At 46.7% G+C, this 27,373-nt stretch overlaps 5 protein-coding genes across 7 annotated transcripts; 2 read left to right on the top strand and 3 right to left on the bottom strand.

Annotated features, from left to right (window-relative positions):
• Positions 1-76: 76 nt before the first annotated feature.
• Positions 77-1,935, bottom strand: LOC139351950 (cell adhesion molecule CEACAM1-like). The gene is made up of 8 exons (XM_070993874.1): positions 1,732-1,935; positions 1,141-1,290; positions 940-1,065; positions 699-862; positions 536-629; positions 319-432; positions 211-231; positions 77-105 (listed from the first exon to the last, which is right to left on the bottom strand). The coding sequence occupies exons 1-8, from the start codon at positions 1,838-1,840 to the stop codon at positions 77-79; spliced, it is 807 nt and encodes a 268-aa protein (XP_070849975.1). The 5' UTR covers positions 1,841-1,935.
• Positions 1,936-2,376: 441 nt separating this feature from the next.
• On the bottom strand, positions 2,377-6,220 carry cyp4f3 (cytochrome P450, family 4, subfamily F, polypeptide 3). Its single transcript, XM_070994028.1, has 13 exons — positions 5,969-6,220; positions 5,533-5,677; positions 5,336-5,389; positions 5,016-5,143; positions 4,756-4,877; positions 4,525-4,671; positions 4,055-4,178; positions 3,889-3,955; positions 3,559-3,688; positions 3,320-3,453; positions 3,025-3,089; positions 2,868-2,950; positions 2,377-2,797 (listed from the first exon to the last, which is right to left on the bottom strand). Exons 1-13 carry the CDS (start codon positions 6,170-6,172, stop codon positions 2,578-2,580), a joined length of 1,623 nt encoding a protein of 540 aa, XP_070850129.1. The 5' UTR covers positions 6,173-6,220; the 3' UTR covers positions 2,377-2,577.
• A 5,068-nt stretch (positions 6,221-11,288) lies between these two features.
• sap18 (Sin3A-associated protein) lies at positions 11,289-12,949 on the bottom strand. Its single transcript, XM_070994065.1, has 4 exons — positions 12,763-12,949; positions 11,849-11,958; positions 11,638-11,760; positions 11,289-11,561 (listed from the first exon to the last, which is right to left on the bottom strand). Exons 1-4 carry the CDS (start codon positions 12,832-12,834, stop codon positions 11,405-11,407), a joined length of 462 nt encoding a protein of 153 aa, XP_070850166.1. The 5' UTR covers positions 12,835-12,949; the 3' UTR covers positions 11,289-11,404.
• Positions 12,950-14,763: 1,814 nt separating this feature from the next.
• Positions 14,764-17,247, top strand: LOC139352036 (gap junction beta-6 protein-like). 2 transcript variants are annotated; one of them, XM_070994060.1, is made up of 6 exons: positions 14,764-14,974; positions 15,547-15,718; positions 15,803-15,955; positions 16,217-16,365; positions 16,456-16,662; positions 16,828-17,246. In XM_070994060.1, exons 2-6 carry the CDS (start codon positions 15,548-15,550, stop codon positions 16,922-16,924), a joined length of 777 nt encoding a protein of 258 aa, XP_070850161.1. In that variant the 5' UTR covers positions 14,764-14,974; position 15,547; the 3' UTR covers positions 16,925-17,246. The 2 variants fall into 2 exon arrangements, with proteins under 2 accessions (XP_070850161.1, XP_070850162.1); XM_070994061.1 differs by having other exon boundaries at positions 14,783-14,974; positions 16,456-16,691; positions 16,828-17,247.
• Positions 17,248-21,250: 4,003 nt separating this feature from the next.
• On the top strand, positions 21,251-23,172 carry LOC139352019 (gap junction alpha-3 protein-like). 2 transcript variants are annotated; one of them, XM_070994035.1, is made up of 4 exons: positions 21,251-21,319; positions 21,509-22,068; positions 22,356-22,633; positions 22,697-23,172. In XM_070994035.1, exons 1-4 carry the CDS (start codon positions 21,251-21,253, stop codon positions 23,170-23,172), a joined length of 1,383 nt encoding a protein of 460 aa, XP_070850136.1. The 2 variants fall into 2 exon arrangements, with proteins under 2 accessions (XP_070850136.1, XP_070850135.1); XM_070994034.1 differs by having other exon boundaries at positions 22,356-23,172.
• Positions 23,173-27,373: the final 4,201 nt, after the last annotated feature.

Genomic DNA, 27,373 nt, shown 5'->3' with positions numbered 1-27,373 from the left:
AACGGAGAGCACAGCACAGACTGATCTTTAAGGCATAAACAGGAATAACTGAGTGTGAAGCAGTTAAGGACTTCAGTTACTGACCTGCCTCCCACGGCATGGACTCTGCAGGGAGAGCGACAGCAGACAAAGTGTTAATAAAGGGGATGAACGCTTGTTTCCGTCTGTGAGGTGCTTCTACATGTTTCACTGCTTTAAAAGACGTCTTACCTTTCTGGAAGAACCACGCTCCTGGAGGAAGAGAGCAGAATCAGACGTGAATAAAAACAATCACTTGCAAACGTCAGAGGTGCAAACGCAGGCGTCGTGCGCTCTCACCTGCTTTCCACCTGTGGATGAAGACGAGCAGCAGCACCGCAGCCAGCAGAGAGATGAAGACTGTGAGGCCTGCAGAGATCTTCAGACTCCCTGCAGGTTCTGGACTTTCAGGGGCTGTAAGGTGCAACACGGCAGCAATAAGAGGGCTTCACGGCGTGTCACAGGTCATCACCTGATGACGATCAACGCGACAAACAGCCGTCATGAGACCGCTCACCTGTGATGAAAGGGTTGTGCAGGGGCGCGCTGCTCTCCCGACTCACCGGATTCTCCAGCTCACAGCTGAACTCACTCACAGCTGAGCTGTCGTCCTGCAGGCAGAGGGAAAGACAAGTATCACCAAACATCTGGAAATGTTGTTTAAAGTGCTTCCTTTCTACCTTTGTGATGCGCTGCTCCTTCAATGAATCTGTCAGCACTTTGTCGTCTGTCCTCCACCTGTAGCTGACCGGCTCAGCGTCTGTGGTGTTTCCCTCGCAGGTCAACACGCAGCTGTTCTCCTCATCGTCACAGGACTTAGTGACGGTGGGCGTCGGGACGGGCGCTGTTGTAATTGAGAGGAAAAATTAGAAATGTGTCGCATTTTCTTGAAAAAAATCAGCGTGACGCTGATGCGCTCACAGATGACGATGAGGCGAGTCGCAGTGGCGGGGACGCTGTTGATTTCTGCCGTGTACAATCCGCTGTCGCCTCGAGTCAGTCCTGTGATTGTCATCTCTCCGCTGGTCGTGTTCAGGCTGCCGCGCTCTTTAAACAGACAGACAGTTCAGATTTAAAGGCATCAAAAACAGACCCCAGAGAGCTGAGCGACACCCGGCTCACCTCTGAACTGACGAAAGCGATCCATATCCGTTCCGTCCCACTCAATGGCGATGTTGGCCCCATCTTTCCAGGTGATGGGGGCGCCGGCCACAGAGGCGGCGCCTGGTTGGAGGACGACCTCATCGCCCACCTTCTTGTACAGTGTGACCTCTGCAAAGGACAGAAAGGCGCTCAGTGTGCTTTGAGTGTCCCTGTGTCTCAGCAGTGTGTCTCTGGTCCAGTTCTGGGTAATGAGGCCTGAGCTGTTCATTTCAGCCCCATTTTCACCTGCATGGATTCAGGTTTTATTCCAGAACTTTTAGCCACGTGTACCTAATAAACTGGCAAATAAGTGCGTGAGCTATTTTACTGGTCTATCCTGCAGCATGATGGTGTGTTTCCCTGCAGTCCAGGGCCTGCAGCCCTCATGTATGCTTCCTGACAGTAAACACTGAGCACGGTGCCACTGAAACCTGCTGCCTTTCACTGGGTGCGGCCATAAGGAAAACTACAATATTGCGACACATTTACACCCGTTTAAATCCACAGAAAGTTACTTTTCATCGTGTAAATAGAAGTCAGGTAAAAGTAAACTTGAGGAAATGAACTCACCTGAGTCTGCGGACACTGCAGCCAGTAAAACACACACCAGGCAGACCGCTGTCATCCTGGATGTGACAGACGGCCACGCGCGGCCTTTGTTCTGGACCGAGACAAACATGTCCGATAAAGTTATCTACCAGCTAGAAACATCACAGGCTAACAGAAGTACGCTAGTTTAAGACAAACTGTTAGCTCGAAGGGATGAGAGGCCAGGCCGAGGGACGGAAAAGGCCGAAAGCGAAACTTACCCCTGGGCAACGCGCTCACCGTGTCTCCGCCTTTTTTCTTAGGATAGCGAGGGAATTACCCGCCGATGATTGGCTAATGTTAGGTAGGAATACTGGGATAATCCAATCAGAGGCAGAAGAGGGCGGGTCATTCCTTCGCCATCCTAGGAAAAATAATATATTCAGGATTATGTTCATAACTTTATTTAAAACTGTTTGACACTCGTCATAGATGTGACACCGACTCACCAAATCACTGATTTACCCCTGAAAACATGTGCATAATAATAATAATAATAATAATAATAATAATAATAATATGCATTCAGTAATCTTTTTCTTTCTCTGCATAGACTTCCAGGATGAGAATGTGTTTCTAAACTCAGGGTTTAATTAATCAAATTTAATACAACAAAAAATAGCCGATGAGTCATGGCAAGACAATTTTACAAATGTAATGAGATTAAACTGTATTCCACTCATTTTTAAAGAGATAGTAAAGGAATTGTGTAGCCTAACACATTACTTTGAAGAAAACAAACATCACAAATGCATTGAGAAACAGAAATCCAGATACAAGAATGGAACAAAGGTGGAAGTCTCTTTTTTGAGGCGGCATCTTGTTGGATCATCCATCCTGCGACTCCTCCAGGTGGTGCAGGGTCAGAGGCTCCACCTGCAGCCACAAACCTCCCTCCACACGCATGACGAGCTGGGGGAGACGGCGAACTCCCCCAGAGCTGGTCCCAAGTTCAGGGTTCACCCCCGGGGTCAGACGAAACCTGAGCAGGGTCAACGCCACGACGACTCGAAGCTCTGCCAACGCGAATTTCTGACCGATGCAGTTCCTGTGAACACACACAAGCTCCTGTCAGATCTTACTTCAATTAAAAGTTCAGCTGTAACAGGCATGCCTACCTGGGGCCTGAGGAGAAGGGGATGAAGGCATGAGAAGCCCGGTCCTCTTTGTTTGTCGGGTCAAAACGCAGAGGATCAAACTCCTGAAAGAGAATAAATCACACAGATCAGAAAGGACAAAACTGTGCCAAAGTGAAGAGAAATTCAGCTTTCTTACATGTGGGTTTGTCCAGACAGCAGGGTTGTGGTGCGTCCCATAGATGCTGACCAAGCAGATGGCACCTCGGGAAGAATCACACATGAGGATAGTTTAAATCTCTCTTGTCTCTTAAGGTTGTCACATCCTCCAGCTGGCTGATCGGCTGTTTCACTTCCTAGTTGAGGTTGGCAAATGGAAATCCCCGAGAAACATTCTGGGAGATGTGGTCTAAAATGGGCTGCTGACTACGGCCTAAAAAAGGCGACGCACAGCAGTTTAAACCTTGATCTGTTTCAGAAAGCGTCCGTCTCACCTGTCGGCACCGTGCGACCCCCCGGCAGGTCCATGTCCTGGGTGTACCTCCTCGTCACAGCCTGCACAGGCGAGTGCAGCCGGAGAGACTCTCTGATGCACATGGTGGTGAAGGGCAGACTGGACAGATCCTCCCTTTGATAGAAGCACACACTCACATTACAACAGAGTTTTCCAGCTGCTTTTTACTGAATTGCTATCCAGTTCCCAGTGATTGAGGTTGTGTGTGAGTTTTCTGACCACTCTACTTCATGTCCGTCTCGTCCTCGCATCAGCTCCGTCACTTCCTGCCTGCATTTCTCCTGGTAGTGCTCGTGGCGTGCTAAGTTATACAGCGTCCAGCAAATCGCACTGGCTGTGGTGTCGTGACCTGCAGGGAACAGGAAGAGGGTTCAGTTTGAATGTGTCAAAGTAATCCTACATCCTCTTCCTAATGTTAGCCAGAGTCTGGTAAATACTGCTGTTTAATGGACATTACCAATCAGCTTGCTAACTTTATGACTGTTCTCCACTTGCTAAATGCTAAATGGTAGCATAAAAGCCCCACAGTCTCGCTTTAAAGCGTCTCACCTGCGAACATGAAGGTGTTGGCCTCGGCCTGTATCTCCTCATCCGTCAGGCCTTGTCCGTCCTCGTCCTGCAAAGGTACAGAGTGACACTGCAGTCCTCAGTCTGTTGCTCCTCCACCTTTCCTCCATCACCTCCGTTCCTCATTCATTAATGCTTATTTTTCTACCTTTGACAGCAGTATGATGTCCACAAAGTCTTTCTTTCTCTGTGGTGCTGTGCTGAAATCTGTTTCTGTCTCCCTCTGCTGGCTGATTAGGGCACGACGCTTCTGAACCACGTCCCTGGTAAACCTGCAAACAACATACGATCACCACAATAATGATAATAAAAATACAATTTGTTTAGATTCCTTTATGTGACACAGGTAATTAATGTAATGTACTGTAAGATATAAATCAGTTTGCTACTTTAACACAGTGTAATATGGTGCATTCTGATCATGTCAGGTTCCTGTTTGATACCTTATGATAAGATACAGTTCATCTTTCTGTGTGACAGAGTTTACATTAGATATTACAGATATTACAGCGGCAGCTTGGTTTTCACCACTTCACAGTAAAGCTGTGTCATCGCCCTTGAAGGCTCCTGTATCACTTGTGCTGCACTGCCACACAAACACCTGTCCATGAGCCCTACCTGTGCACAATGCTTAAGGCCTTTTTGAACCGCTTCCCCTGAGGTGTCTTCCAGTAAATCCAGTCCCAGTGGTGTAAAATCTTCTGCCGGCGATCTATTATCAGGTCGCTCAGCTCCACTATGGCTGACACGTACTCGCTGGTTGACCTGGAGACAGAGGAGTTTGTAGAGATACAAGCGGCTGCTACAGTCGTGGTTATTTGTGGAAAATGGTGACGGTGGCGTCCTCACTCCTGACAGTTGCTGTTGTAGCTAAAGGCACATTTCAGCAAACTGTCCAGTGTCATCAGAGTGATGTGGTCAAACATCTCTATGGTAGTTGTGCCTTCTGCGACCAGGCGGCGCCACTTGTCCTGAGAGACAGAGAGAGAGGGACGGGGGACAGGTATCAGACGTGAGTTTTAGATTTCTGTGTGTAGACAAGTCAATGACAGCAGTGACAGTGAAGTCAGGTTTGTGTGTGTGTGCCTCTGGGTGTGTGCACGCCTCACATGCATGGTGTTAGTTGAGGTGTTAAACTTGCAAACGTAGTTCTTCAGAATATCAAAATGAAAAGCTGGAGTCAGCAGCCGTCTCCTGCGAAACCACTCCTCCCCGTTGCTTAACAACAGACTCTGTCCTGGGATGTGAGAGGGAGGGGGTTTGGAGGTGAGGACGACAGGGGATTGAAATCAGTCCCTGCTGTTGTCTGACTTTATTACTGTCAACAGTATCATTTCATTCATGATGGGAACCTGAAAAACCTACTGCGCTCCACGCAGAATTAAACAAAAGGAACCGACATCAGAGCAACACGAGCTCGTTGACTCACCAAGCCATGGACGCAGATGGCCGTAGATAAGCTCATCTTTCACCGTGATGCTGGCTGCATGGGTGAAGTGAGGACGTGACGGAAGGAGAGCAGAACAATAAGCTTTAAATCAAGCTTTGAAATGAAATGTGATTTTAATAGCTCCAGTGACTATTGACTATGCCACACTTATTCTGACTGATGGGGTGTTACCCTACCAGGTGCCATGAGCAGAGGTTTGACGTAGTCAGGGTGGAAGAGCCTGACGAAGTGATAGAAAGGGCCGAGGAACCAGCTGCAAGAGTGTGTGTACGTCTGCACCAACTCATCCACCTGCAGGAGGCCCTCCTCTGTGCTCTGTATCTGAGACATTTTAAAGGTTGAAGGTTTCTTAAAACAACAAATTACAGTTTACTGGATACCTTATTGAAAACAGTGCTGCTTCCTGCTTTGTTGAACTTCCATAGAAAAATTTCAAAGAGCACATTTTGTAATGATAATATTTTGCAATACTGAGCACATCCTGTACCACGCTGGGAAATGATGTACAGTTAGATTTCCTGATGTGTCAACAAATGAGGTGAATGTATTACCGTACAATCAACAAATGATGCATTAGTGTGTGTTTTACCAGCCTCGGTGTGTGTGTCCTACCTGGCCCAGGTGGCCTAGAAGCCAGGAGTTTGTATGTGGTTTGCTGAAGCAGGACAGCCTGTGTGTGTACCAGACGTGTCGCACCAACAGCCTCGCCGTCCACCCTGCGATCACAGCTCCTAATCCTGTACCAACCAGAAACAGGACCTGGCAGAGGCCCGTCCAGCTGAGGACCTGAGAGAAGACACCGTGGAGGAGAGGCATCCTGGGGCAGAAACAGAGCGAGAATTCAGGTGTCCAGTCTATGTGACACTCGGCCTGTGGGTGTGTTCACAATGAGAAGCTGTTAATGTTGAAACATGCAGAAACCAACTGTCCCACCCTCTGATTTCAACAGAAACAACTGCTGTAACTGTGATGAGAGACACCACTTCCTCTGTCTCTTAAAACCTCATCATACATATATCATACTATATCATAACCTCATGTACCATATCTTTACCTGACATTGCATTGTGTTGCAGACTTTAATTTGCACATTTGCATATGTATGGACTTATTTCTTTTTGTTGTCTTCTGTCTTAAGTTCTTGGATCTTTGTATGGTTATTGATTGGCTATTGTTGCTCACAAAAATCTCTGCACTGTACTTTATACAAGGCAAACTCCATTGAAACGCCACAAAACAAACACAGAGTGAGACCACAGCCATTTCTCTGATGGAAATAATTGCAAAGTCAGTGCTTATATTGTTTTAATTATCATCTTTTGTACATCAAGCTTCACTTCTTTTCATAGTCAGACATTTTTCTCCTTCCCAGGAACATAAATACGCGACTTGTCCAACTTTTCTTTAACTGAGTGTTGGTTTTACGAGGATCTCCTGAAGGCCACACTGATTACCACCGGATGCACCTGAGCTGACAAACGGTCGGCGGCTAATGGTCGGCGTGTGATGGAAAATGAGTTTCTAAATCATTGCTGGACTTCTGTTTGCAGGTGTAATGTGTACGTTTGTCAGTTTCAGGTGAGTTTCAAACAATTTTGTCCTCATGGTGTGGGAAACATAATTCAGCTAGCTAACGTAGCTAACTAGCGAATTAACGTATTTCAGTTAGCCCTCGATTGTTTCCGACGCCATCTTTTTTTTCTTCCAGTTTCCGGTATGCTGGTCTCCATGTAAATCCTTCATGACAAATTAAAGATGGAAAAGATTAACTTAAATTTGCCTGTAAATTAATTAATTAATTAATTATTATTAAACTTTGGCGATATTATCATTTGAATCACCTTTTCATTTTGAAAAATTATCCGTCAAACTGCATAAGCTAGCCGGGCCTTACAGGAGAAGTTATTTTAACATTGGTTGGACAAACTGTTGTAAACTGCATTTTTTAGAGCCATGGAGTCATATCAGTGTCTCATTCGTCCTCCCCTGTGTGCTCGTGGCAGGTTTTCAGCTTGAAATGGATGAAAATGCAGAAGGGCAGAGCCGGTGTGCCAACCACAAGAGACTTTTACCCACCTCTTGCCCTCTGTTGTCCCCCAGCTGCACCTCCACCCAAACATCTGTGCCGGTCACATCACCTCTCCGGACTCCCTGGAGGAGTGATGGTCAAATCCAACAGGACCAGGATTTTCGAGACCATCACGTTGGGATGCAGTCAAGTCCTCCGTCCCATTACTGTGAGGAACTCTTCTGTGCCAGCCGGACTTCGACCACTCTGGTCCCTCTGGCTGGTGCCCTCGTGACCTCCTCTGGGCCGCAGAGGGATGTGGTGAAACAGGGTTATCTGGGGAAGCTGGAGCGGAACCACAGGAGATATTTTGTCCTGAGGGCAGGAAGTCATACCGGGCCAAGCCGACTTGAGTGGTACAAGAGCCAGGAGAAGTTCACAGCGATGGAGAAGTCTGCTGGTAAAGCTGCGCTGTTCGCCTCGAGCAAGCAGAGGTTGGTTCGAGTAACTTCAGCTGATTAAAGGTTTTAAATGGGCTTCATGTTAACGCATGCAATCAGCCAAACGTTGCTAAATTATGTAGTGAGTTTAACATGCTGCATTTGTTGTCTTGTAAGTAATTTGTTTTAGATTGTTAAAATCTAAAATGAAATTCAATTAATTTCTTCTTCCCAGTGCGATTTACCTGAGCTGCTGTCTCGGTGTGAGCTGGATGGGCAGTTCCAGGAAAGGCCACACGGTGGCGTTGTATACCAAGAAACAGACCATGGTGCTTGTGGTTGAGGACAAGCTGGAGCAGGAAGAGTGGTATCTGGCCATTAAGAAACTGATGGAGGAAGAGCGGATGGATGAAGAGCACGGGGGAGGGTTTGATGAAGAGGATGATGGGTATTGCACGCTGCCCCCTGCTGCTTTGGTAAAAGAGGTCAGAACAGATGCACGCACAGTTGTTTTAAGTCTTAAAAAGTTGATTTTTTTTAAAGTGTGCATCTGCAAAAGTCAAAGTTTAATATAATTCAGTGATTTTTTTTTTTCTCCTTTATTTCTGTTGTCTGATTGGAAATCATCCAGAAAGGTCTCAACTTTTCCCGTGATTAAAGCTTTGACAACTGAGTTAGAAAAGACATTAAATCATGACATAGAGAGAAAAATGGTCTCAGTCCCTTGTGACATGCTGGACATTAAGATAATTAAAAATTTCAGCTTAAAAAAAGACTTTTTTATGTACCACATGCTCCTCATTTGACACAAATATCCCTGCCGACCCCCCCCCCCCCTTCTCCTTCATGAAAGGTTTGGCCCGTCACTGTGAAGCCTGGTGGTCTGGGCTGTTCTAAGTCCCTGGCAGGGGAGAACCGGCTCTGCCTCACAGCCACCTCATTCATCTTGGTCAGAGTGGGCGCATGCACTGACTTTCCGTCGGTTACGATACCGCTGCTGAGTGTTCGGCGCTTCGGCCACTTGGATGGCTCGTTCTTTTTGGAGCTTGGCAGGTCGGCACCAAACGGTCCTGGAGAGATTTGGATGGAAGCAAGAGAACAAGGTGATTAAGAATGAAGGTTGTGTTGATTTTACTCTTTGCTGCCTCACCGTAGGACTGTGACCCCTGCTCTTTGTGTCCGGTCTGTACAGGAAACCCAGCAGTAGCCCAGCACATCCATGAGATGGTCCGTGACACCATCAGGGCCCTGCGAGCTCTTCCTGACTTCAGCCGCTCACCAGCCTCCAAGCATCAAACCCTTCTGACCTCAAAGCGCTGCAGACCCAAATACAGAGACAAGCTGGTGAATGTGAGACCACTTGGTTCTCGCCTGGCCCTGCCCCCCCGAAACCCTGAAATCCAGACAAGCCCAACACAGTGTCACCCAGAGCCCTGCAAACCAGACAGCAGAGAGCCTGAACCTGCCCTGAGCCCCACTTCACCTGTCAGCCCGATCACATCCCACCAGAGCTCCATATGTGAGACCAGCAGCTACATGGAAATGAAGACAGACCATCATCTCCCAGTGAACAGAAGGAGGGCAACAGACTGCAGATGGTCTGCCGTGGGGACCAGGGACCACCGCAGTGTTCCTGCCTGTGGGCTGCAGCGTGAGGAGCCAGGTGAGGAGGAGGAGGCCCTCGGGTACATGATGATGTCACCACAGGTGAACCACAGTTCGTCTGCGCTGCCTCAGGATGATTATGTGACCATGACAAGCCCACATAAACGTGACTGGGCGGCCTACTTTTCCTCCTCCTCTTCCCCTCAGACATCATTCAAAGGGTGAGTTTAACTTGGTGACAAAATTACTGTAAAGTCGGGAAAAGCTGAGTACAAACACAACTTTCTGTCCTTCGTAGTTCCACCTCTGACAGCTGCTCGCTTCTGCAACCATCATATCATCAGACCAATGAGCAGCGTCAGCCTCACTGTCCGGTGACCTCAGTCCAACAGGCACAGACAGAAGCTGACCAATCACAGAAGATCATCAGCCGCGCCACCCAACCACAGGATGTTACAGGGCAGGAGCAGAAGTCAGCAAAGCAGAGACAACTCCCAGCACCGACCAGGACCACCTCGTCTCCTGTGATTACTGTCACGATGGCGACTTCTGTCACAAGTGGACCAGGCTGTACCAGTCCAGTCCAGGCAAGTCCAAACTCTAATACAGGCCGGTCTCGGCGTCTCCAGGCTGCATTGGACCAATCTGTCAGAAGGTGCCGGCTGTCATCGTGTCTGCCTTCCTGCCTGCAGTCTGAGTACGGATCCTGAGTGTCTGTGATGTCATCATTACGGGACACAAAAAGGAAAACTTCAAGCTGAAATCTTTCAGTCTTTGTTGCTCTAACTTATTGCACTTAGTCACACTTGTTGTGTCAGAAACGAGGGCTTTAAAGTCTTACATTGAATACTACAGTTAAAGAAGAATAAAGTCTTTGTTTGTAATGTTTGTCTCTTTGGTGTGGACTGACTCCAGCTGTGGTTTGGGGGCTGTGATATGAAATAATGAAAATAATAAAGTCACATGAATGCACGTTTCTTTATCCCTTCATTGACAACATTCACACAAGTTCAAACAGTTGAGTTTAAGACTTTAGAAGGAGCCTTCTTTAATTGATAGAGATGGGTGGATAATGTTTGAATCATTGGCATCCAATCACAATCAGCAGCTTCTCTGGTGTTTTGACTGACCAAGGCTTGCATGAACAGCAGCTGGGTGTCATTGAATTTCCTGATTTGCTCAGAAAGTTTGGGAATACTGGGAAGCTGAACAAGCGAGAAAGACCGTCACTAAATGTGTTCATTGACTTTCAGGTCAGTCCTATCTGAGGGTTATTACATGCTGATGTGCTTTACAGTCATGACATTTCTAACAAGACTTTTCAAATTGGCTCAAATCCAGGCATTCGAAGGCCAAGCATGTGGCAGAGGCAGTGAAAGAGGAGGCAGAGGTGGAGGGAGAGCTGGTAGAAGACCCACTGATGGATTCAAGAAACCACTGCTCCAAAAAGCAGGAGGAACAGGCAGAGTGACGGGCGGTGGAGGAAAGGGAAGGACCAACAGCAGTCACAAACTGAGATGCAGCCAGACCAGCCTACACATCACGAACGTAAGAACACACTCACTCACACTTGTTAAAACAGAGGGAAAATATCCCAAATTGTAATATGGAGCATATAGAACCATGTCTTGGTTAGAGCTACAGATTTCAAGGCAAACAGGTATATTTTGGTCGACTGAGACTCATTGTTTTAGCTGGAAACCCTCACCAAGGTGCCACCAGGAATTCTGGTTCCAGCTGTTGTGTTGGTGGGATTTGGAGCGCCTTCAATCTTATGAGATGTTGACCTTTTCCAGAACATAACTGCAGTCTAAAGCACTGAAAATTACAATTCAGTTCCTAATATCTCAGTGTGTTGCACAGAAAGAGGAGACACTTTGGAAAAAAATGACAACTTTATTACAGATCACACTTAATTGCAAAAATCAGAGATGCAGAGAAAAAACCTGACAAAAAACTTAAGGTCGATGCGTGTTGGTTTATGCCTGTGAACGTTCAGAAGGGCCTCATGCGAGTGCCAAGAGGTGGGGCTCTGTTGGGCGGTGTGATAGCTATGTCCAGATAGTCTCCGATCTGGAAGCGCTGAGACTGCAGCGTCATGGAGTCATCTGTACCCTTCCTGCCTGATATGGTACTGCCGATTTCTTTCAACCTGAGTGAGGGATGGATCAGTTAGCAAGAGGCCTGCTGCATTCATCCAACCACTGCTGGTGTAGTGCGATACCAACCTGTACACTTTCCCTCTGGGATCGGGGAAGACAATAGAAAAGCTGAAGTGAGTCCCCTTTTTCCTGGCCTCTGGATACACTTCCTTCACCAGGCTAGTTAGCTCCTTCAGAGTAGCATCCATCCTGAGAAGCACACACAGAATCAGAGACCTGCTCCGGGGCCAAACTCATAAATTCAACGTAAAACGCAGTGAGAAATTCTCAGTCTCACCATGTGTATATCTGCAGTTCGCTGGAGGGAACGTTACCACGAGCAAATTCATCCGCTCTGTGGTGTCTGCCGCTGTTGGTGGTGAATACTCGCAGCAGAAGGGGGCAGGTCTGCAACAGAAACAAGCACCAAAGACAGACAGCAGCGTTAACATGAACTCCTGGATATGAACCGTGACACACGGACATGGAAGCTGATAAAACCCTGCGATCACATCTGTGTATTTTCGAAACTTTATGGTGTACTGTTGAGTTCCCTGGACAGTTGCACTGCCATCCAGTGGTCACATCGAGTAATTACAACTCAACATTTAGTGCCAATATAGCAGATAATAACACGACTATTCATAAGAGGGGTTGAAACAGATTAGTCATGATAGTACACGTTTAAAAATGTATCACGATCAAGTATGCATCCGTTATGTTGTATTTACGAACATAACACGAGTTTTGTGTTCCTCCCCATAAGTTAAAAACCTTGACAGTGAATTTCTTCAACACGTATCATTGTTTTTTCACAGTTCACGGGGTTAAACATTAAATAAAATAAAAAAAAGTCAAACACTGCTTTTCAAGTTAAGCAACGCGGCTAATCTTGTGTCTTTATACGTTGACTTGTGATTGATAAATCATTATGATTAGCTAGCACGCTAGCACTACCACGCTTCAGAGGCTACTATTCAATTTCATTTTGATTGATCTAACTTTAAATGCAGACAATCACGCGGTTTAAAAACAAAGCAATAATGCCCGTCTAACAATTTCCGACCTTTGATACAAACTTTTGAAGTTTATCAAGAACATAAACCAACCAGCCTCCAAACTGTTAGCCGTTGTGCAGCTAGCAGTCAGGTTAGCTTACGCTCATTAGGTAAACATGCTAAACCAGGCTCTGAAATAAAATCCGCCGTCTACCTTTTCCCGGTCAATGGGCTTCTCTGGTTCCTTCTTGATCTCCTCCTGTGTGATCCGCGATTCCAGCGCCATTGTTATTTCTCACCGATAAATTAGTACAGTTAGGTAGTGAGTTCTCCCACCTTGCTTTCAGTATTTTATCGTAGCTGCAGCAACGAACGAGACCGAGGGTGTTTCCGTTTCCGCCGTCACTTCCGCCGAGTTCGCGGCTTTTAGCAGCCGATGACTTCTGTATCGCCCCCTACTGTTTCGGAGTGAGCACGCATGTTTGTGCGCATAGCACAGCAATGGATTTATTATTTGATAACATGTTTAAATTATTATCGATCATTGATCCATATCTTTTTTGCACGGGACAGACATCCTGTAAGAGAATGGAGATAACCTAAACTTTTAAGTAGTATTCACTGTTCACTGGACTCCCTCTTGCAATCCTCTCAATGTGTTTTTTCCCAAAAAGAGAAAATCTTCGATATGAAATGTGCAATAATTAACAACTAAAAGCGAACGTGACTGCATCAGTAATGAGAGCATCAGTGGGTTGTAATGATGCAGAGAGACAAATGTTGTTCAACATTGAGGTGAAAAAATAGATAGCTTGTTCAGCCAAGTCCACCTACGGAACTGAGACCTGCTATTCAGTCACATGCTGCGCTCCCCCTCACTCATTACAGTGTGTGTTTTCTGGGTAACATATATGTGAGTGTTGTACAGTGTGTAGTTGTGTGCGTATCCTGACACTGGCCCTCTGTTCTCCTGCTGGCTGGCTGATCAGGAGCTACTCTAACAATCAGCTCTATTTCATCTCTCTCTCTCTTTCTCCCTACTCATTCACTTTGTGTGACCCCCCCACCCCCCACCACCAGCACCACCTCTCATCAGAATGGGTGGCTTGAAACAATCTGCCAGCCCTTCCCTTCTCCCTCTGTTTTTGTGTTTCTTTCAAGCTGGCTCCTGACTGACACATCAAACAGAGGGTCTTTGAGTCCAGCCCTGACACTGATATCCATTCATTGATATGCATCAGGAATAAGTGTCGCTGTTGCTCCCCAATGACTCCATTAGAATCACGAACGCCCTCTCTGTCTCAACCCAGGACACTTTCCTGCCCTTTGAAATCATTGCTGCTCATTTTGCAGCCTTGTGTTAAATTTATAATCAAATGAGAATTATGAAATAATATTCCAGATCATTTTTCAGGACTAACTGATCTCTACCTGATACTCTACACCTGTCCTAACACTGTCGCTCAAGCAGAATAGGCACAATATGTTAGGCTTCAGATTTGTGAGCGTCCTCGGTGTAAATGGAGGAAGTTGGTTTTGCTCCCACACTTCCACAAACATCGGTCTCAGACATTAGAGCACACAGAGCTGCACTGTCCTGCAGGCTGACTGCTGCCAAGGGATGGTTTGGATATGAAAAGACACTTTGACTCTCTACCTGCATCCTGTTACTGTCACAGAGCGCTCACACACACACACACACACACACACACACACACACACACACACACACACACACACACACACACACACCTTTTCACTACAATGCAGCTTTGTTCTTTGAGCCCTCTGACTCCCACCCTGCACTGCAGCCTGTAAGAACACATGCTGACCCTTTAATGTCTTCAGATTTTAACATCCTTACTCAAGTTGATACTGTGCTCTAATTAAAGGAACAGTCCACTGATTTCGCACATGAAGCTCAGTTTGCTCGTTAACAGCACAGAGGATGTTGTTAGAGTGTCATCTCGGTTTGAGCTCGAGCAGCATCAGTTGTGGTTTGGGCTGAACGCTAACTTGACTGTAGTTACTATAGTAGACAAACACAATATGTAGAAATAGTGGTTTATTATTGGTGATAAGTTAAATGAAAATCACTGAACGTGATTTCTCTTTGCTACATTTATATGTAAATATTGTCTCAATTTCATTTCTCAAAATTTGTGTGGCTTTATTTTGAAAGTCCTCACAGGAAGTCTTCTCATGTTCTCCTACTGACTTGACACTGGAGGCGCATCTCTTACTTCATGCAGAGGAGGCAGGGGCTGCAGGTTTGGGTTTCCTTCAGTATATTAGATCCAGTTTGCGTCCGCTTCTGTTTCCTTTGAGTTTCGCCGATGTGACAGTGACTGTCGCCGTTTGTCTTCCTGCTGCAAAGGACCATGTGGAATAATTCCCTGCAAACCAGCTGAATCTCCAGACACAAGGTGAGAAAAGTACTCTATCTTTTTGATTTGAAAAAATGGTGTTAAACTTTGAAGATTGAGTTACTTTTGGAAAATGCATTTTAGAAGATTTGACTTTTTTAGGAAGCATTTTCCAGCCACAGATAAATATATATATATATATCATGCATATCACAGAGATATCATTTAAATAGCCAGTGAATCATCAATCAGTGGTTGGCTGAATGGTGAGGCTCGGTGAGGACTGTAGTAGTGTGGGTTCATACACTGTGTTCAGTGTGCTTTTAGTTGAGTGGGCTTAGTTCAGTGCAGTCCACAGTGGGCCGGGAGGTTCATCAGTTCACATGAATGCTGGCTCTGGGCCGTCTCTCCTCCTCCTCTCACTTTCATTCCTTTTCATCCTCTTCTTCTGTCAAACTTCTCTTTTGTTCCATCGCCTGTCTGCTTTCATCCTGTGCCACTGCCTTCCTTCTGACTTTCCATCTGCGCTGCCGTCAGATGTGTGGTTCAAAGGAAACGGCCGAGCTTGTTTCTGCTGCCGACTGCTGTCGTAGTGTCGCATCCTGATCCTCATGTGTCCACTGTGTCCCCAGGATGTCTTGGCCCGCGCTGTACGCTCAGTTGGTCGGGGCGAACCGTCACTCCACCAGCTTGGGTAAAGTCTGGCTCTCGGTGCTCTTCATTTTCCGGGTCATGGTGCTGGTCGTTGCTGCTGAGAGCGTCTGGGGGGACGAGCAGTCTGACTTCACCTGCAACACGCTACAGGTAGGGCGGCCATCAGTGACTACGACATAAAGATGTGTTTGTTCTGTGTCTTGTATGCTGGATGTGTTTTTGTCTGTCTTTCAGCCCGGCTGTGAAAACGTCTGCTATGATCAGTTCTTCCCTGTGTCCCACATCCGCCTCTGGTGTCTTCAGCTCGTCTTTGTCTCCACGCCGACGCTCCTGGTTGCGATGTATGTGGCCTATCGGAACCACAGAGATAAGAAGAGGCTGCTGCAGGTGTGTGTCCTGTTTCACGCGTTGTGATGTCACGCTGTGTTCTGTTCGTCCTGTTGTGTCTCGTCTGGTTGTCTCTGGTCTTGTCTTACTTTATGGATCCATGCTTTGTGTCTTTTCTGCTCACGTTTCATCTTGTTGTCTTGTTACGTCATGACTCGTGTCATATGATGTCATCTGTTGTGTCACATCATGGTGTGTCTCTGTCTGTTGTGTCCTCTCTTGATGACATTGTGCTGCCCCTCATTTGGTTTTGTCCCACAGGCTTCTGGCAGAGCTGGTTTCCTCAGCAGCAAAGGTCACGATGAAGAGTTGGAGACTCTGAGGAAACGGAGGCTCCCGATAGCTGGCGCCCTCTGGTGGACGTACGCCTGCAGCCTGGTGTTCAGGCTGCTGTTTGAAGGAGGCTTCATGTAATATTCTCATCTTCTGTCCGTCTGCCGTGCTGCTGCTTTAACATCCTTATTCCACGCTGTCTGTCTCTTGTGTGCTTGCGTCTGCAGGTATGCCTTGTACGTGGTGTACGATGGTTTCCAGATGCCACGGCTGGTGCAGTGTGACCAGTGGCCGTGTCCGAACCTGGTGGACTGCTTCATCTCTCGCCCCACCGAGAAAACCATCTTCACCGTGTTCATGGCCACTGCCTCTTCTATCTGCATGGTCCTTAACATGGCTGAACTTGCATATCTTGTTGCCAAGGCTGTCACTAGGTAGAGGTATTAATCAGTCAGACAGGCAGGTGATTAATCATTGTCATTTTTAGCATTGTGTGTTAAACATGAACGTTTAAAGGTCAAAATTTGAAGTCCCTCATGCTTCATCTGGCTTATCCAAATGCAGAAAGTCCTCACATCCACGTGTGCCTTGTTTTTTAGGAGTCTCTGTGGTCAGAAGGAGAGAAAAACATGCAGCAAGTCCAGCAGAGACAGGACGCAGAACAAGATGAACCACAAGTTAATGGTCTCGACCTGAGGGAGCAGCAGATGGAGAAAGTCTTTCTAAAGACTTGAAACACTGAACCCAGTACATGTACATACAACATGAACATTTTCTATGATACCTGAGGGGTGAACAGTCAGTGGGTGGAGAGGATGGAGTCAGTGTCAGCAACTGCAAACTGTCAGCACTTAGTTTTTGATTATAACTTTTATATATTCTAATGTAACGACAAGCAACATGAGGAAAGAGAGATCCAGCAGCAGCTACACACTTTCTGTTTCTATGTAACAGTTCACTGAATGTAAACTCACTCATTTCTCACTTTGAGCCCACAAATAAAGTGTCATCTTACCCTGATTTTGTGTCAGTTTCATAATTTCAGTGCTCTAATAATGCTAATAAAATCTATTGTCGCTTTGAAAAGCATCAAAACCACAAAAGTTCTGGTATTTTAAGATAAAAGAAACTGTTCTGACAAAAGTAAAAGGAGAAAAGTGAAGGAAACAGGACAGTAAATGTGTTCTCACCTACAGCAGATGGATATACTGTATGTACCTCTAGTGACCTCTGCTGGTGAGCAGCAGCCACTGCAACACGTTTGACAGGTGCGTGTTCGTCCCGCCCTCCTCTGAGTGACAGTCACGAACACCTTTTGTAGATGAGGTATGTGGAGCTATAAACCGACACAACACTTTAAAAGTATCCAGAAAAAAACTTGGTGACCTACTTATTCAGAAATATAATTATGTACAATTCTTTGTCGTGTGTATTTTCTTCCTTTTTCCTAATTTTGCATATTTCCGGTCCAACTTTGCATCAGATTTTAAGCTACTGCTAAATAGTTATTTCCAATGTAAGTATCACTACTGTTACTTCCATTTACACTTGTACTAACATGAATGTCGCTACAAGTGTACAAATATCAGTGAAAGTACTGACAGCAATGGTAAAATAAAACTCCTCATTTTATTTTCCTTTAGTTTTAAACGCGGCTCGTGAGGGATGTGATGGAGCCGCCTCTGCCTCCTGCCCCGATCTACACACTCTCACGCGCGCGCGTACGAGCACGTCGCCCCCCACCCGCCCCACCACCCCCCTCGTGCGCCCCATGCACGGGGACACCAATGTGTGACAGTGGCGGATGGCCTTGGCCACGCGGGACGCAGCCGCTGCGCTTCGCCTTCGCGGGACAGGTTCCACACGCGCCCCTTTTTAGACTAGACTAGCCTCGCGTCTTTTTTACTCTCTCTCTCTCCCTCTCTCTCTCTCTCTGTGTGTGTCTCTCTCCCTCCCCCCTCCTCTCCCACTAATCTCACCTACTCCTCGCTTGGTCGCCTCGAGCCCACCCGTGGGAGTAAAAGAAAGAAGAAGAAGGGAAGGAGTGAGAGAAGAAGCGCGCTGCCGGGAGGGAGACGCGTTTCAGAGGAGAGCGGTAAGCAGGTGGATGCTGGAGTGATGGAGTTGTTGGTTGAAGTGGGAGGGAGGAGGAGGGATTATCATCCTTCCACCTGCTGGATTATCGCACCTCTCATGCTGCGTTCACTTCCCCGTGGGAAAGACGGCAGACAGGAAGCCGCTAATATTTCACTAATTGACTGTCGCGTAGCCAATTTAGAAAAACTGACCGCGGTCTTTTAAATGCTGAGATTTTAGACTTTTTTTTTTATCCCACGACGTTTACCATTATCATTAAAAACAAAGTGAGTCCTGGACAGCAAATGGCACGTGAACTGGCCTCAATAACTGGTCTCCTCTTTTCCAGCCGCCCTGCTCTGGTGGTTCATGAAGTGTACAAGAGCAGCTTTTTGGTTTTATTTATTCAAACAAGCAAACAAGCAAAATAATCTTGCATTTATCACAAAACTTAAAATAAACTATGTCATTTTACCATTTTTAATATAATACTGTGTTTTGAACATGTACTTAATGTAAAACCAGTGGTCCCAGCAGACGAGTGTCCAAACATCTTGCAAATTAACTGGTAGGTTATACTTAGAGTATCATTCTTTTTAACATTATTATTATTATTATTTTTCCCGTGTTTGGGTGTTGAATTGCCGTGTCGCTGCCTCTGACCTTCGACTTTCAGGACACAGCCTCGTGCAGGTGTCCTGTTTGTGGGAATGCTGAAGTTTGCTTTGCTGAATTACATCAACACGCGAAGCTGCTGCTCTGAACCGTCCCGCTGTTGAAATGACTGTTTCTGTGATTATTCTGGGATGTTTGGTCAGAGCCTGCACACTTGAGTGTTTGCCCTCGTGCATCTTTATCTACAGTTATAGAACAGACGCCCTTTTTGTAACACTTTTATGTACTTTTACACACAGTTAGTACTTTATTTCTACGTGTAACGCTGCACACCTTCATCCACCTTTACATTTTCATACACCATTTTTTATCTTTATACTAATTTGTGCACTTTTATACACATTATATTATATACATTTTGCAAATATTTGCACATTTTAGGAATTGTTCCAGACATTTTGAAACCTTTGTGCCCCTCTGTGTACTCTTTATGCACTCTGTCTATCCTTGCACACTTGCAGACCCTGAACTGTAGCATCATTTCTTCAGGAATCAACCCTGGCCATGCTTACATGCATGAAGCTGTTGACCACATGTGAGCTAACATAGGTCACTCTAATTGATTTATGATGTTTATGGATGTGCATCTATTCCAGATTAGGCCTCCTGATGAACTGGATATCAGGCAGAGTCGTCCTTCATGTGAACGTTGCCGCTGTCTACGTATCTTTCAGGGTGCAAACGGCAGGCCAAGAGTTAACTGTTTGGGCTGTTTTAGCACAAAGACCACTGATCCATCAAAAGCACATGCCGGCCAGGACAATGTCCATCTGGCAGCTTCTCTATTGTCTGTCGTGACGGATGGTATTTCATCACGTCAACACATCATGTACATGTACACATGCCGCTGTCCGATCAGTGGACGGTTACAGTAGTTAGCCTGCTCGTTTATTTCCTCTTCATTCAGCTGCAGCTTTGGAAAAGTCACTGAATGTGCTTCAGTTGAGCAGAGACGTGTATGGCGGAGTGTCCTGAGGTGCATTTAGGGACTTTTACTGTATTAAAGGGAACAGAAAACTCCGTTGACTGTAATTACTGACTTTCAGAGCTTTTTGGAGCTGCTGGTTTACTCCACGTGAGGGTAAATCAGCTTGAGGTCACCTCTCACATTACAAGTAAAATAAGTCATCAGCAGCTTCACACCTGCGCCTCAGACACACATCAGTGCTGCGTGCTACTGTAACTTTGAGTGTGCGTACGTGTTTGCGCGTGCGTACGTATCAGTCGATCCCAGGCAAACATTTGCCCTCCTCAGCATTCCTGGGATGTGATGAGTCCAGCATTCAACTGGGACAACCTGTGATCCACTCATTCACTTCCCACAGATGGCTGGCCATTGTCCACTAGCCAGCCAGCTCTGCAACACACACACACACACACACACACGTGCACGTCTGCAAGCAAACGTACAGACTGGGCTGCGCCGTGGTCGCAGTACTTTTACTTCAGTGAAACTGCTTATGTTATGCATTTATGATGAACACGTCAGCTGAGGACTGTGCTTTGTTCAAGCTGCTATAATCAATATTTTTATTTTATCAATCGCTCAAATGACTGAGAATTATCACCGTCTCAGGTCTACATAGCTTAGCGTCTTTCAGCCCATTGTTTTTATCTCAGAGCTTTCCTGTTTTGGTGCACTCTCACTGATAGCATGTTCGTTAGCATAGCGAGCACCAAGCAGCAACAAGGTGAGAGGAGGAGAGCAAATATTCAACTGTCTGCTGAATGTGTGGACAGGCCACTGACCAGATGTCAGTGGTGAGACTGAATGCGTGCATGCGACAGTGAGCTCGTTTTAACGTGAATTTTGTGAGATTTCCTCTCGACAGTGAGCTGTAAAGTTGATCATTTTGTCTCTTTCCAGATATTGTTTTTCTTCTGATCTCTGGTCGATGGATTTATCACTGACAATACAACAATATTTTAGTAAGTCGGCTTTCCCTTTCCTTATGATGGCGCTTTGTGTTGTCTCCTCTGACCTCAACACCTGGAAAAGACATTTTGATTGGGATGATTAAGCTGCTGAAGGACGAATTTGTTGTAAACTGCTGCAGCTTTTAGGTAGTTTCCAAGTTTCCAAGACAAACTGACAAAGTCCAGTCGCGAACAATTGAATGCCCTGAAGCTTTTAGGTAAATATAGACCAGTCATCCATCAGTGAAGAGGCACTGTAGTTTCTTTTGAGTCAATCCCATTTTTGTGCTCCTGTTTGAGAATCTGCTCACCACAGACTCGTTTCTCTCTCCAGGCTAGAAAATCGAGTGAAGCATGGGTGACTGGAGCTTTCTGGGGCGGCTGCTGGAGAATGCTCAGGAACACTCCACTGTGATCGGAAAGGTGACTCATTGAACTCGATGCCACATTAACTTTACCCTAAATGGTCAACATTTAGACTATCTAACTTACGCCAGTGCTGCGGCTCAGCGTCCCAGGACTCACGTGCATCATGATGTCCGTCAATGCAATGAAAGAGTTACATCGTGGACAGTAGTTAGTAATCAAGGCGTTTCGATCCTTCCTCCGCAGGTTTGGCTGACCGTCCTCTTCATCTTCCGCATCTTGGTGTTGGGCGCAGCAGCTGAAGAGGTCTGGGGCGACGAGCAGTCTGACTTTACTTGTAACACGCAGCAGCCCGGTTGCGAGAACGTCTGCTACGATGAGGCCTTCCCCATCTCCCACATCCGATTCTGGGTGCTGCAGATCATCTTCGTCTCCACGCCCACTCTCATCTACCTGGGCCACGTGCTGCACATTGTCCGCATGGAGGAGAAGAGGAGGGAGAGGGAGGAGGAGCTCAGGAAGGCTGGACGGCACCAGGAGGACCACGACCCTCTCTATCACAACGGAGTTGGGGATGGAGGAGGAGGAGGCGGGAAGAAGGAGAAGCCGCCGATTCGCGATGAGCACGGGAAGATCCGGATCCGGGGGGCGCTGCTGAGGACCTACATCTTCAACATCATCTTCAAGACTCTGTTTGAGGTGGGCTTCATCCTGGGACAGTACTTCCTCTATGGCTTCCACCTGAGGCCGCTCTATAAATGTGGCCGCTGGCCCTGCCCCAATACTGTGGACTGCTTCATCTCCAGGTCAGAGAGCATGATTTTATTTTGAAACGTTTTCATATCAGTCTGTATGTTTGTTTGATTGACCGTTCGCCAAGACCCGCCCCCTTAGCCATCAGTGGGAGCTAGTTTATTGAAAACTTGACTCGAAATGACTCATTTCACGATCACTTTCGGGGAGAGGTTTTGGGAACGGTCAGTACAAACGACCCACAAAGCATCAGCACAAAAATAAATGATCAAAACTAATGTGTGTAATTATTTTCTATGAGTGCGTTTGTTTTCATTTGTGGATTAAATCCGGTCCGCAGGCCCACTGAAAAGACCATCTTCATCATCTTCATGCTGGTGGTTGCCTGTGTCTCTCTGGTCCTCAACCTGCTGGAGATCTACCACCTGGGCTGGAAGAAGGTCAAGCAGGGGGTCACCAACGAGTTTGTGCCCAACGGCGAGTCGCTGCTCGGCGCAGACGAGCCCGGCGACGCAGAGACGATTCCCGAGCAGACCTCGCCGTCAGTGCTCAACTGTCTGCCGGCGTACGCCAGCGTGAGCGTGGTGGGGGCCGGAGCCGCAGAGGGGGGACCCTACAGTCCGACTGAGGCCTCCCCTGCGCTGATGTCCATGCCCGCCAGGCTCAAGATGGACAGCTCAGCGTTCCACCCAGATGACTTCCTGTTGGAGGCCCCGCCCGCGTCTTTTTACAGCAATGGTGAGAAAATGAGCGTCGGGAGCCACGGGCAGCTGGCCGCAATGGAGCAGAACTGGAGCAACATGGCGCTGGAGCTCCACAGTCTGGATGGAAAAAACTCCTCCTACCCTCCCCCCCTTCCCTCCCCTCCCACCTCTGCCTCCTCCTCCCCTCAGGAGGAGACAAACCCACCACTTCCTCAAGGGGAGCAACACTCCATGTTTCCCACGCTTCCTCGTCACACCCCTCTTTACCCCCTCACACCAGAGGAGGCGGCGGCGGATGAGGAAGACCCTGCCGCCACAGCGCCTTGTGACGACTTCACGGTGGTAACCAGGGCGCAGATGCACCAGCCTCCTCCTGCTGCGACAGACATCCGGAAGCCAAGTCGGGCCAGCAAGAGCAGCGTCCGAGCTCGCCCCGACGACCTGGCAGTGTAGCTAAAACACACACACTCACACATTACACCACCATGCACACATGCTGTGAACACATAGAAAACCCACACATGCACACATGCACAACAGCATCAAACACACGCACGCACGCCCTCCAGCCAAAGACACGCCTGCTAGGAAGACGTGCTGGAGCTGGCTGCTTATTTTAATCTCAGAATCAGGAACCAGGAAAGAGTTTGGCCAGATTACACTGACGGCACCACGCCGACGCTGTCTGCACATCAGTAACCTGTAAGCCTTCAGCTCCTCGGGGCTGTGCAGAGCTGTCCTAACAACACATCTGCAGCACCTCAGAGAGCAGAGGAGACACGGATGTGCACGCCAGCGATCACCGCTGACAATCCTCTCATTTAACAGCACCAACAAAATACACTACATTGAACAGAAAAGGCAGGAGGGACACCGTCACACGCTTAAAACACTCAGAAAACTGTCATTGAGATGGTTTTCAGTAGCAGCTTGAAGACATGGAATAAAGTCGACCGTAGTTCAATCTGAAATCCCCTAAAATGTGATGATAATCTAAGGTTTGAGCTTGAGTGAAGCTAGCTGTTTCCCCCTGCCTCCTGTCTTTATGCTAAGCTAAGCTAAGCTAAGCTAATGGATGTAACCCGTACTGAGCCTACAGACACAGCGGTGGGATCGATCTCCCAGCGACAACATGAATTAACGTAGTTTTGGACAGTTTGACGACTTCAGGCGACGCAGTCTGAGCCGCGTGGCCAACATGGCCGTCACTCACTGCTCTGGCCATTCTCTCACTTTTCTCTGCAAGTCGAACAGTGGAGGCGCATCGACCCATGAAATGGGGATGACAAACACACACTTACACACACACACACACACACACACACACACAAACATATATAGAGCGAGCACAGATACAAATAAGGAAGGTTATAATGATGATGATGATGATGATGGTGATGATGATGATGATTGGACTAACTAATGAGTTTGGGAGCGTAGAGGCAGCAGTGCTATATTCTTTTCACCTTTTAATTCTTTGCTGGGAGACATCAGAGGAGAGGTTTGCACTTTTGTTTCTTCCTTTTTATTTCTTCTCGTGACGTGATGATGGAGCTGAGCGGTCCGTGAGTCGTGTGGCGTCTGTCCGCCCGTGTGCGCTGCTCTCACCCGGCCCGTAGATTCAATGACGAGAGGGACGCGCTGATGTTAGGACGGAGCGGACGAGCTGAGGAGAGCAGCGACGCAGTCCCACCCTGAGACACAGTCCTTAGGCTCCACAGGCTGCGTGTGTGTCGAGGTACCCGAGTCTGTTTCAGTGTTTACAGAATCACATCTCTGCAGTTACATCAGGGTAAACTATACAAAGTATAAATATGTAAATATATGACGACTAATAGTAAGGATAGGCACCACAGGATGCTACACAGAACTACCTACATTTTAAAAGAAGCTCGCTTCTGCTCAAGCTGCAATTTATCGCGACGTTTACCTGGAAAGGTGCTTTAGGTTTTCTGACATTGGCCCCACAGGTCACTTTATGCAAAAATCCAATGTTGGGAGAGTTGAGGCGGTTTTTAAACAGAATCCGTGATCGAGGGCTTCAGCTACACCGAGCAGTTTTCATTTTTGCAGCTTGAACAGAGCAGAAAAGCAGAAGACTTTCTCTCTGATGCTTGTGTTTGCAGTGTGTTACAGAACAGTGGAGGTCTCCTCGCCGCTCTGTGTCGGAGGACTCGAAGTTCATTTTCTAGAATAGCTGTAGCTTCTACAGTAGCTTGTAGATTTTTTTTGAAAAAAAGAAAGCAATACGATCCAAAAAAGTGATAAATATTATTTCTCTGTCGCTTCCTAACAGACATCCCGCAGAGGAACGTTCATTTTTCCTGTTTTCCTCATTAATTCCTGCCAAAAAGAAAAAAGAAAACGGCAAATATAAGTTTGTTGCCTTATAGCAACTTCCCAACAGCTTTAATTTATCAGATTATTCATGTTTAATCCAACATTCAGGAATGAAAAATGTCCCCTCGTAGTGGTTTGGGGCCAACGGCGTTTTGGGTTTGTTCATCTTTGTGTTTGTCTCTGAGCAAAGCGTTAGTTGATTAAACTTAAGATACTCGAAAACGACTAGAAGAAGAGCCAGAATCAGCATTTCAACACCACAATAACCACGAAAACCACGTGAACGTGAGCAAAGGTCTGTTTCCATTTGGATAAAAAACAAAATGTTGTTTTTGTAGTTTGATAAAATGGTCTTACCTGTCTTGTCTTAGCTCTGTCCAGGTGTGTTTTACGATCAGGTAAATAACCCGGGACGTTGTCCTGGGACTGTCAGGCTGCAGGAGATCTGTCGTCACAGCTGGACTCTGAGAGAGTCACATCATGTTCAGATAAATCGTCTGCATTCATGGCAACTTGGAACTTGTTTGTAATCGGCCCAGTAAATGGAGTTAGCTCACATAAGCACAGATGCTAACCTCTTTATGTTAATCGTCAGTGTTGTTAATTGCTGCTCGTTGCTGCATTCTCAGTGTTTTAATGATTAGAAGTACATTCACTTTCTTGGGTTGGGTTGATTTTTCTTACATTTCGGACAGCCGGGCTCTCTGGTCCCGCTTGCTTCCAGCCTGCATGCTTAGCGACGCTAACGCTCTCCTGGCTGCAGCCTCACAGTCAGTGGATCGATCCTCTCATCTACCTCTCAGCGAGAAAGCAAATTGTCAAACGATTCCTTGAACTCATCCACTAAAGATCCTCTTCATGCATTTTACAAAGGTGGTTTCCTGTCGGTGGACGCGATGCAGCCTCTGTCCCACCTGTGCCTTCAGAAGAAGTCTGTGACGTTTGATCAGTGTGCGTCTGCCCTTCACTCGCGCTGTGATGAACATGAAGTTTGTGATTCAGGCTTCGTTTACAGTAAAGCAGCTGTAGCTTGAACGTACAATTTCCAACTTGTCATGAATGCAACCCTTAACTTCTAGAAACATGAGGTAACAAACGAGAAGGAAGATGCAGTAAAAGGTACTTCAATTGACTTTTTAGTTTCGTACAAACTTTCTGCAGGTAGGATCATCAGGCTGAGTCTGTGCTGACTGTTTGCTGACTGTTGAACGTCTACCTGTCTCTGATCACGTGCCAATAAACAGCTTCAGCACTCAGTGGCAGCTGAAGCACGTTGTCTGTTATTCGCTGTGATGTGTAGGATTTAACCAAAGATACTCAACAAACCAAAGATACTTGTGATAAATGACGAAGAGCTCGGCTCTTCCTCAGCCCTCACCCCAACAATCACGGCTCCAACCACGAGATCTCTTTCCCAGCCCCGCGTGAATCTGCGATCTAAAGAAGACATAATGTCGAGCTCTGTCTCTAAAATATTGTTGAAACAAGCTTCATTTGACTTATTTCTATTGCTGACCTGTTTTTCATGGCCTTGTTGTTCCAGCTGTTCTTGATATGTAGAGAAAGATTTGCACAGTTCAGTAGTTAGAGACCATGTTATGAGGATATGAAGTACTACAAATTGAGAAGAAAAGGGTGTCCTTGGAGGAGTTTTAACATATTTTTGTTTATTTATGGAAATAACACTTTCGAATTAGACTTGGACAAGAAATGAATCTAAAGTGATGTTTTTTCTGTCCTGAATATGGATTGAGACTTTTGGCTACTCCTGTTTTTACACCGTGGAAGTGCCTTGAAACCAAAATCCCGCCGTGGAAACCAGGCTGTGTGACGGGACTTTCATGGCGCCCCCACCAGCAGGGGCGCAGACTCCCCCTGCTTTGACTCCCGTTGTACAATGACTGTCTTTGAAGAGAAGTGCCTTGCGTCTGGACCTTTTGTTAAAGAACATGTTGATGTAAATGTTCATTTACCTCAGATGTTTACAGAACTGTTACTGAATAAACTTTTTGTACCGTAACCGTTCGCTGTCATGGTCAGTCTTTATTTTTGGGTGCTGAATCTGAATGTCGGTGTAGCAGACCTGTCCCGCTTGCATGGTGGAGCAGAATTGTGAGGGATGGAGGCCGCTGATGTTAACATGGCTGCTGAACGCGCTTACCTGCAGTAGATACGCAATGATTCGTCCAAAAGTTAGCATATCGTTAGCTCACCCCACCTCAGGATCAGAGTTTAAGGTCATGTTAGAGGCCAGACTTTTCCAGAATAAACATCTGAACACAAATAAAAGTCGGCTATATTTGGACTCACCTGC

This window comes from Chaetodon trifascialis, chromosome 24 (genome assembly GCF_039877785.1).
Source record: "Chaetodon trifascialis isolate fChaTrf1 chromosome 24, fChaTrf1.hap1, whole genome shotgun sequence".
In the NCBI taxonomy this organism is placed as follows: domain Eukaryota; kingdom Metazoa; phylum Chordata; class Actinopteri; order Chaetodontiformes; family Chaetodontidae; genus Chaetodon; species Chaetodon trifascialis.
This window is presented reverse-complemented; position numbering and strand designations above follow the sequence as displayed.

Coding starts and splice junctions, on each gene's coding strand:
- LOC139351950 (XM_070993874.1), bottom strand. CDS start 1,840: ATGTTTGTCTCGGTCCAGAACAAAGGCCGCGCGTGGCCGTCTGTCACA. Junction 1,291..1,731: donor TGCAGTGTCCGCAGACTCAG/GTGAGTTCATTT, acceptor TGTCCTTTGCAG/AGGTCACACTGTACAAGAAG. Junction 630..698: donor AGGAGCAGCGCATCACAAAG/GTAGAAAGGAAG, acceptor CTCTGCCTGCAG/GACGACAGCTCAGCTGTGAG.
- cyp4f3 (XM_070994028.1), bottom strand. CDS start 6,172: ATGCCTCTCCTCCACGGTGTCTTCTCTCAGGTCCTCAGCTGGACGGGC. Junction 5,390..5,532: donor ACCTCTGCTCATGGCACCTG/GTAGGGTAACAC, acceptor TCACCCATGCAG/CCAGCATCACGGTGAAAGAT. Junction 5,144..5,335: donor CCATCTGCGTCCATGGCTTG/GTGAGTCAACGA, acceptor CTCACATCCCAG/GACAGAGTCTGTTGTTAAGC.
- sap18 (XM_070994065.1), bottom strand. CDS start 12,834: ATGGCGCTGGAATCGCGGATCACACAGGAGGAGATCAAGAAGGAACCA. Junction 11,959..12,762: donor AGCCCATTGACCGGGAAAAG/GTAGACGGCGGA, acceptor TTTCTGTTGCAG/ACCTGCCCCCTTCTGCTGCG. Junction 11,761..11,848: donor GAACTGCAGATATACACATG/GTGAGACTGAGA, acceptor TGTGCTTCTCAG/GATGGATGCTACTCTGAAGG.
- LOC139352036 (XM_070994060.1), top strand. CDS start 15,548: ATGTCTTGGCCCGCGCTGTACGCTCAGTTGGTCGGGGCGAACCGTCAC. Junction 15,956..16,216: donor ATAAGAAGAGGCTGCTGCAG/GTGTGTGTCCTG, acceptor TTTGTCCCACAG/GCTTCTGGCAGAGCTGGTTT. Junction 16,663..16,827: donor GTTGCCAAGGCTGTCACTAG/GTAGAGGTATTA, acceptor CTTGTTTTTTAG/GAGTCTCTGTGGTCAGAAGG.
- LOC139352019 (XM_070994034.1), top strand. CDS start 21,251: ATGGGTGACTGGAGCTTTCTGGGGCGGCTGCTGGAGAATGCTCAGGAA. Junction 21,320..21,508: donor ACTCCACTGTGATCGGAAAG/GTGACTCATTGA, acceptor CTTCCTCCGCAG/GTTTGGCTGACCGTCCTCTT. Junction 22,069..22,355: donor GTGGACTGCTTCATCTCCAG/GTCAGAGAGCAT, acceptor TCCGGTCCGCAG/GCCCACTGAAAAGACCATCT.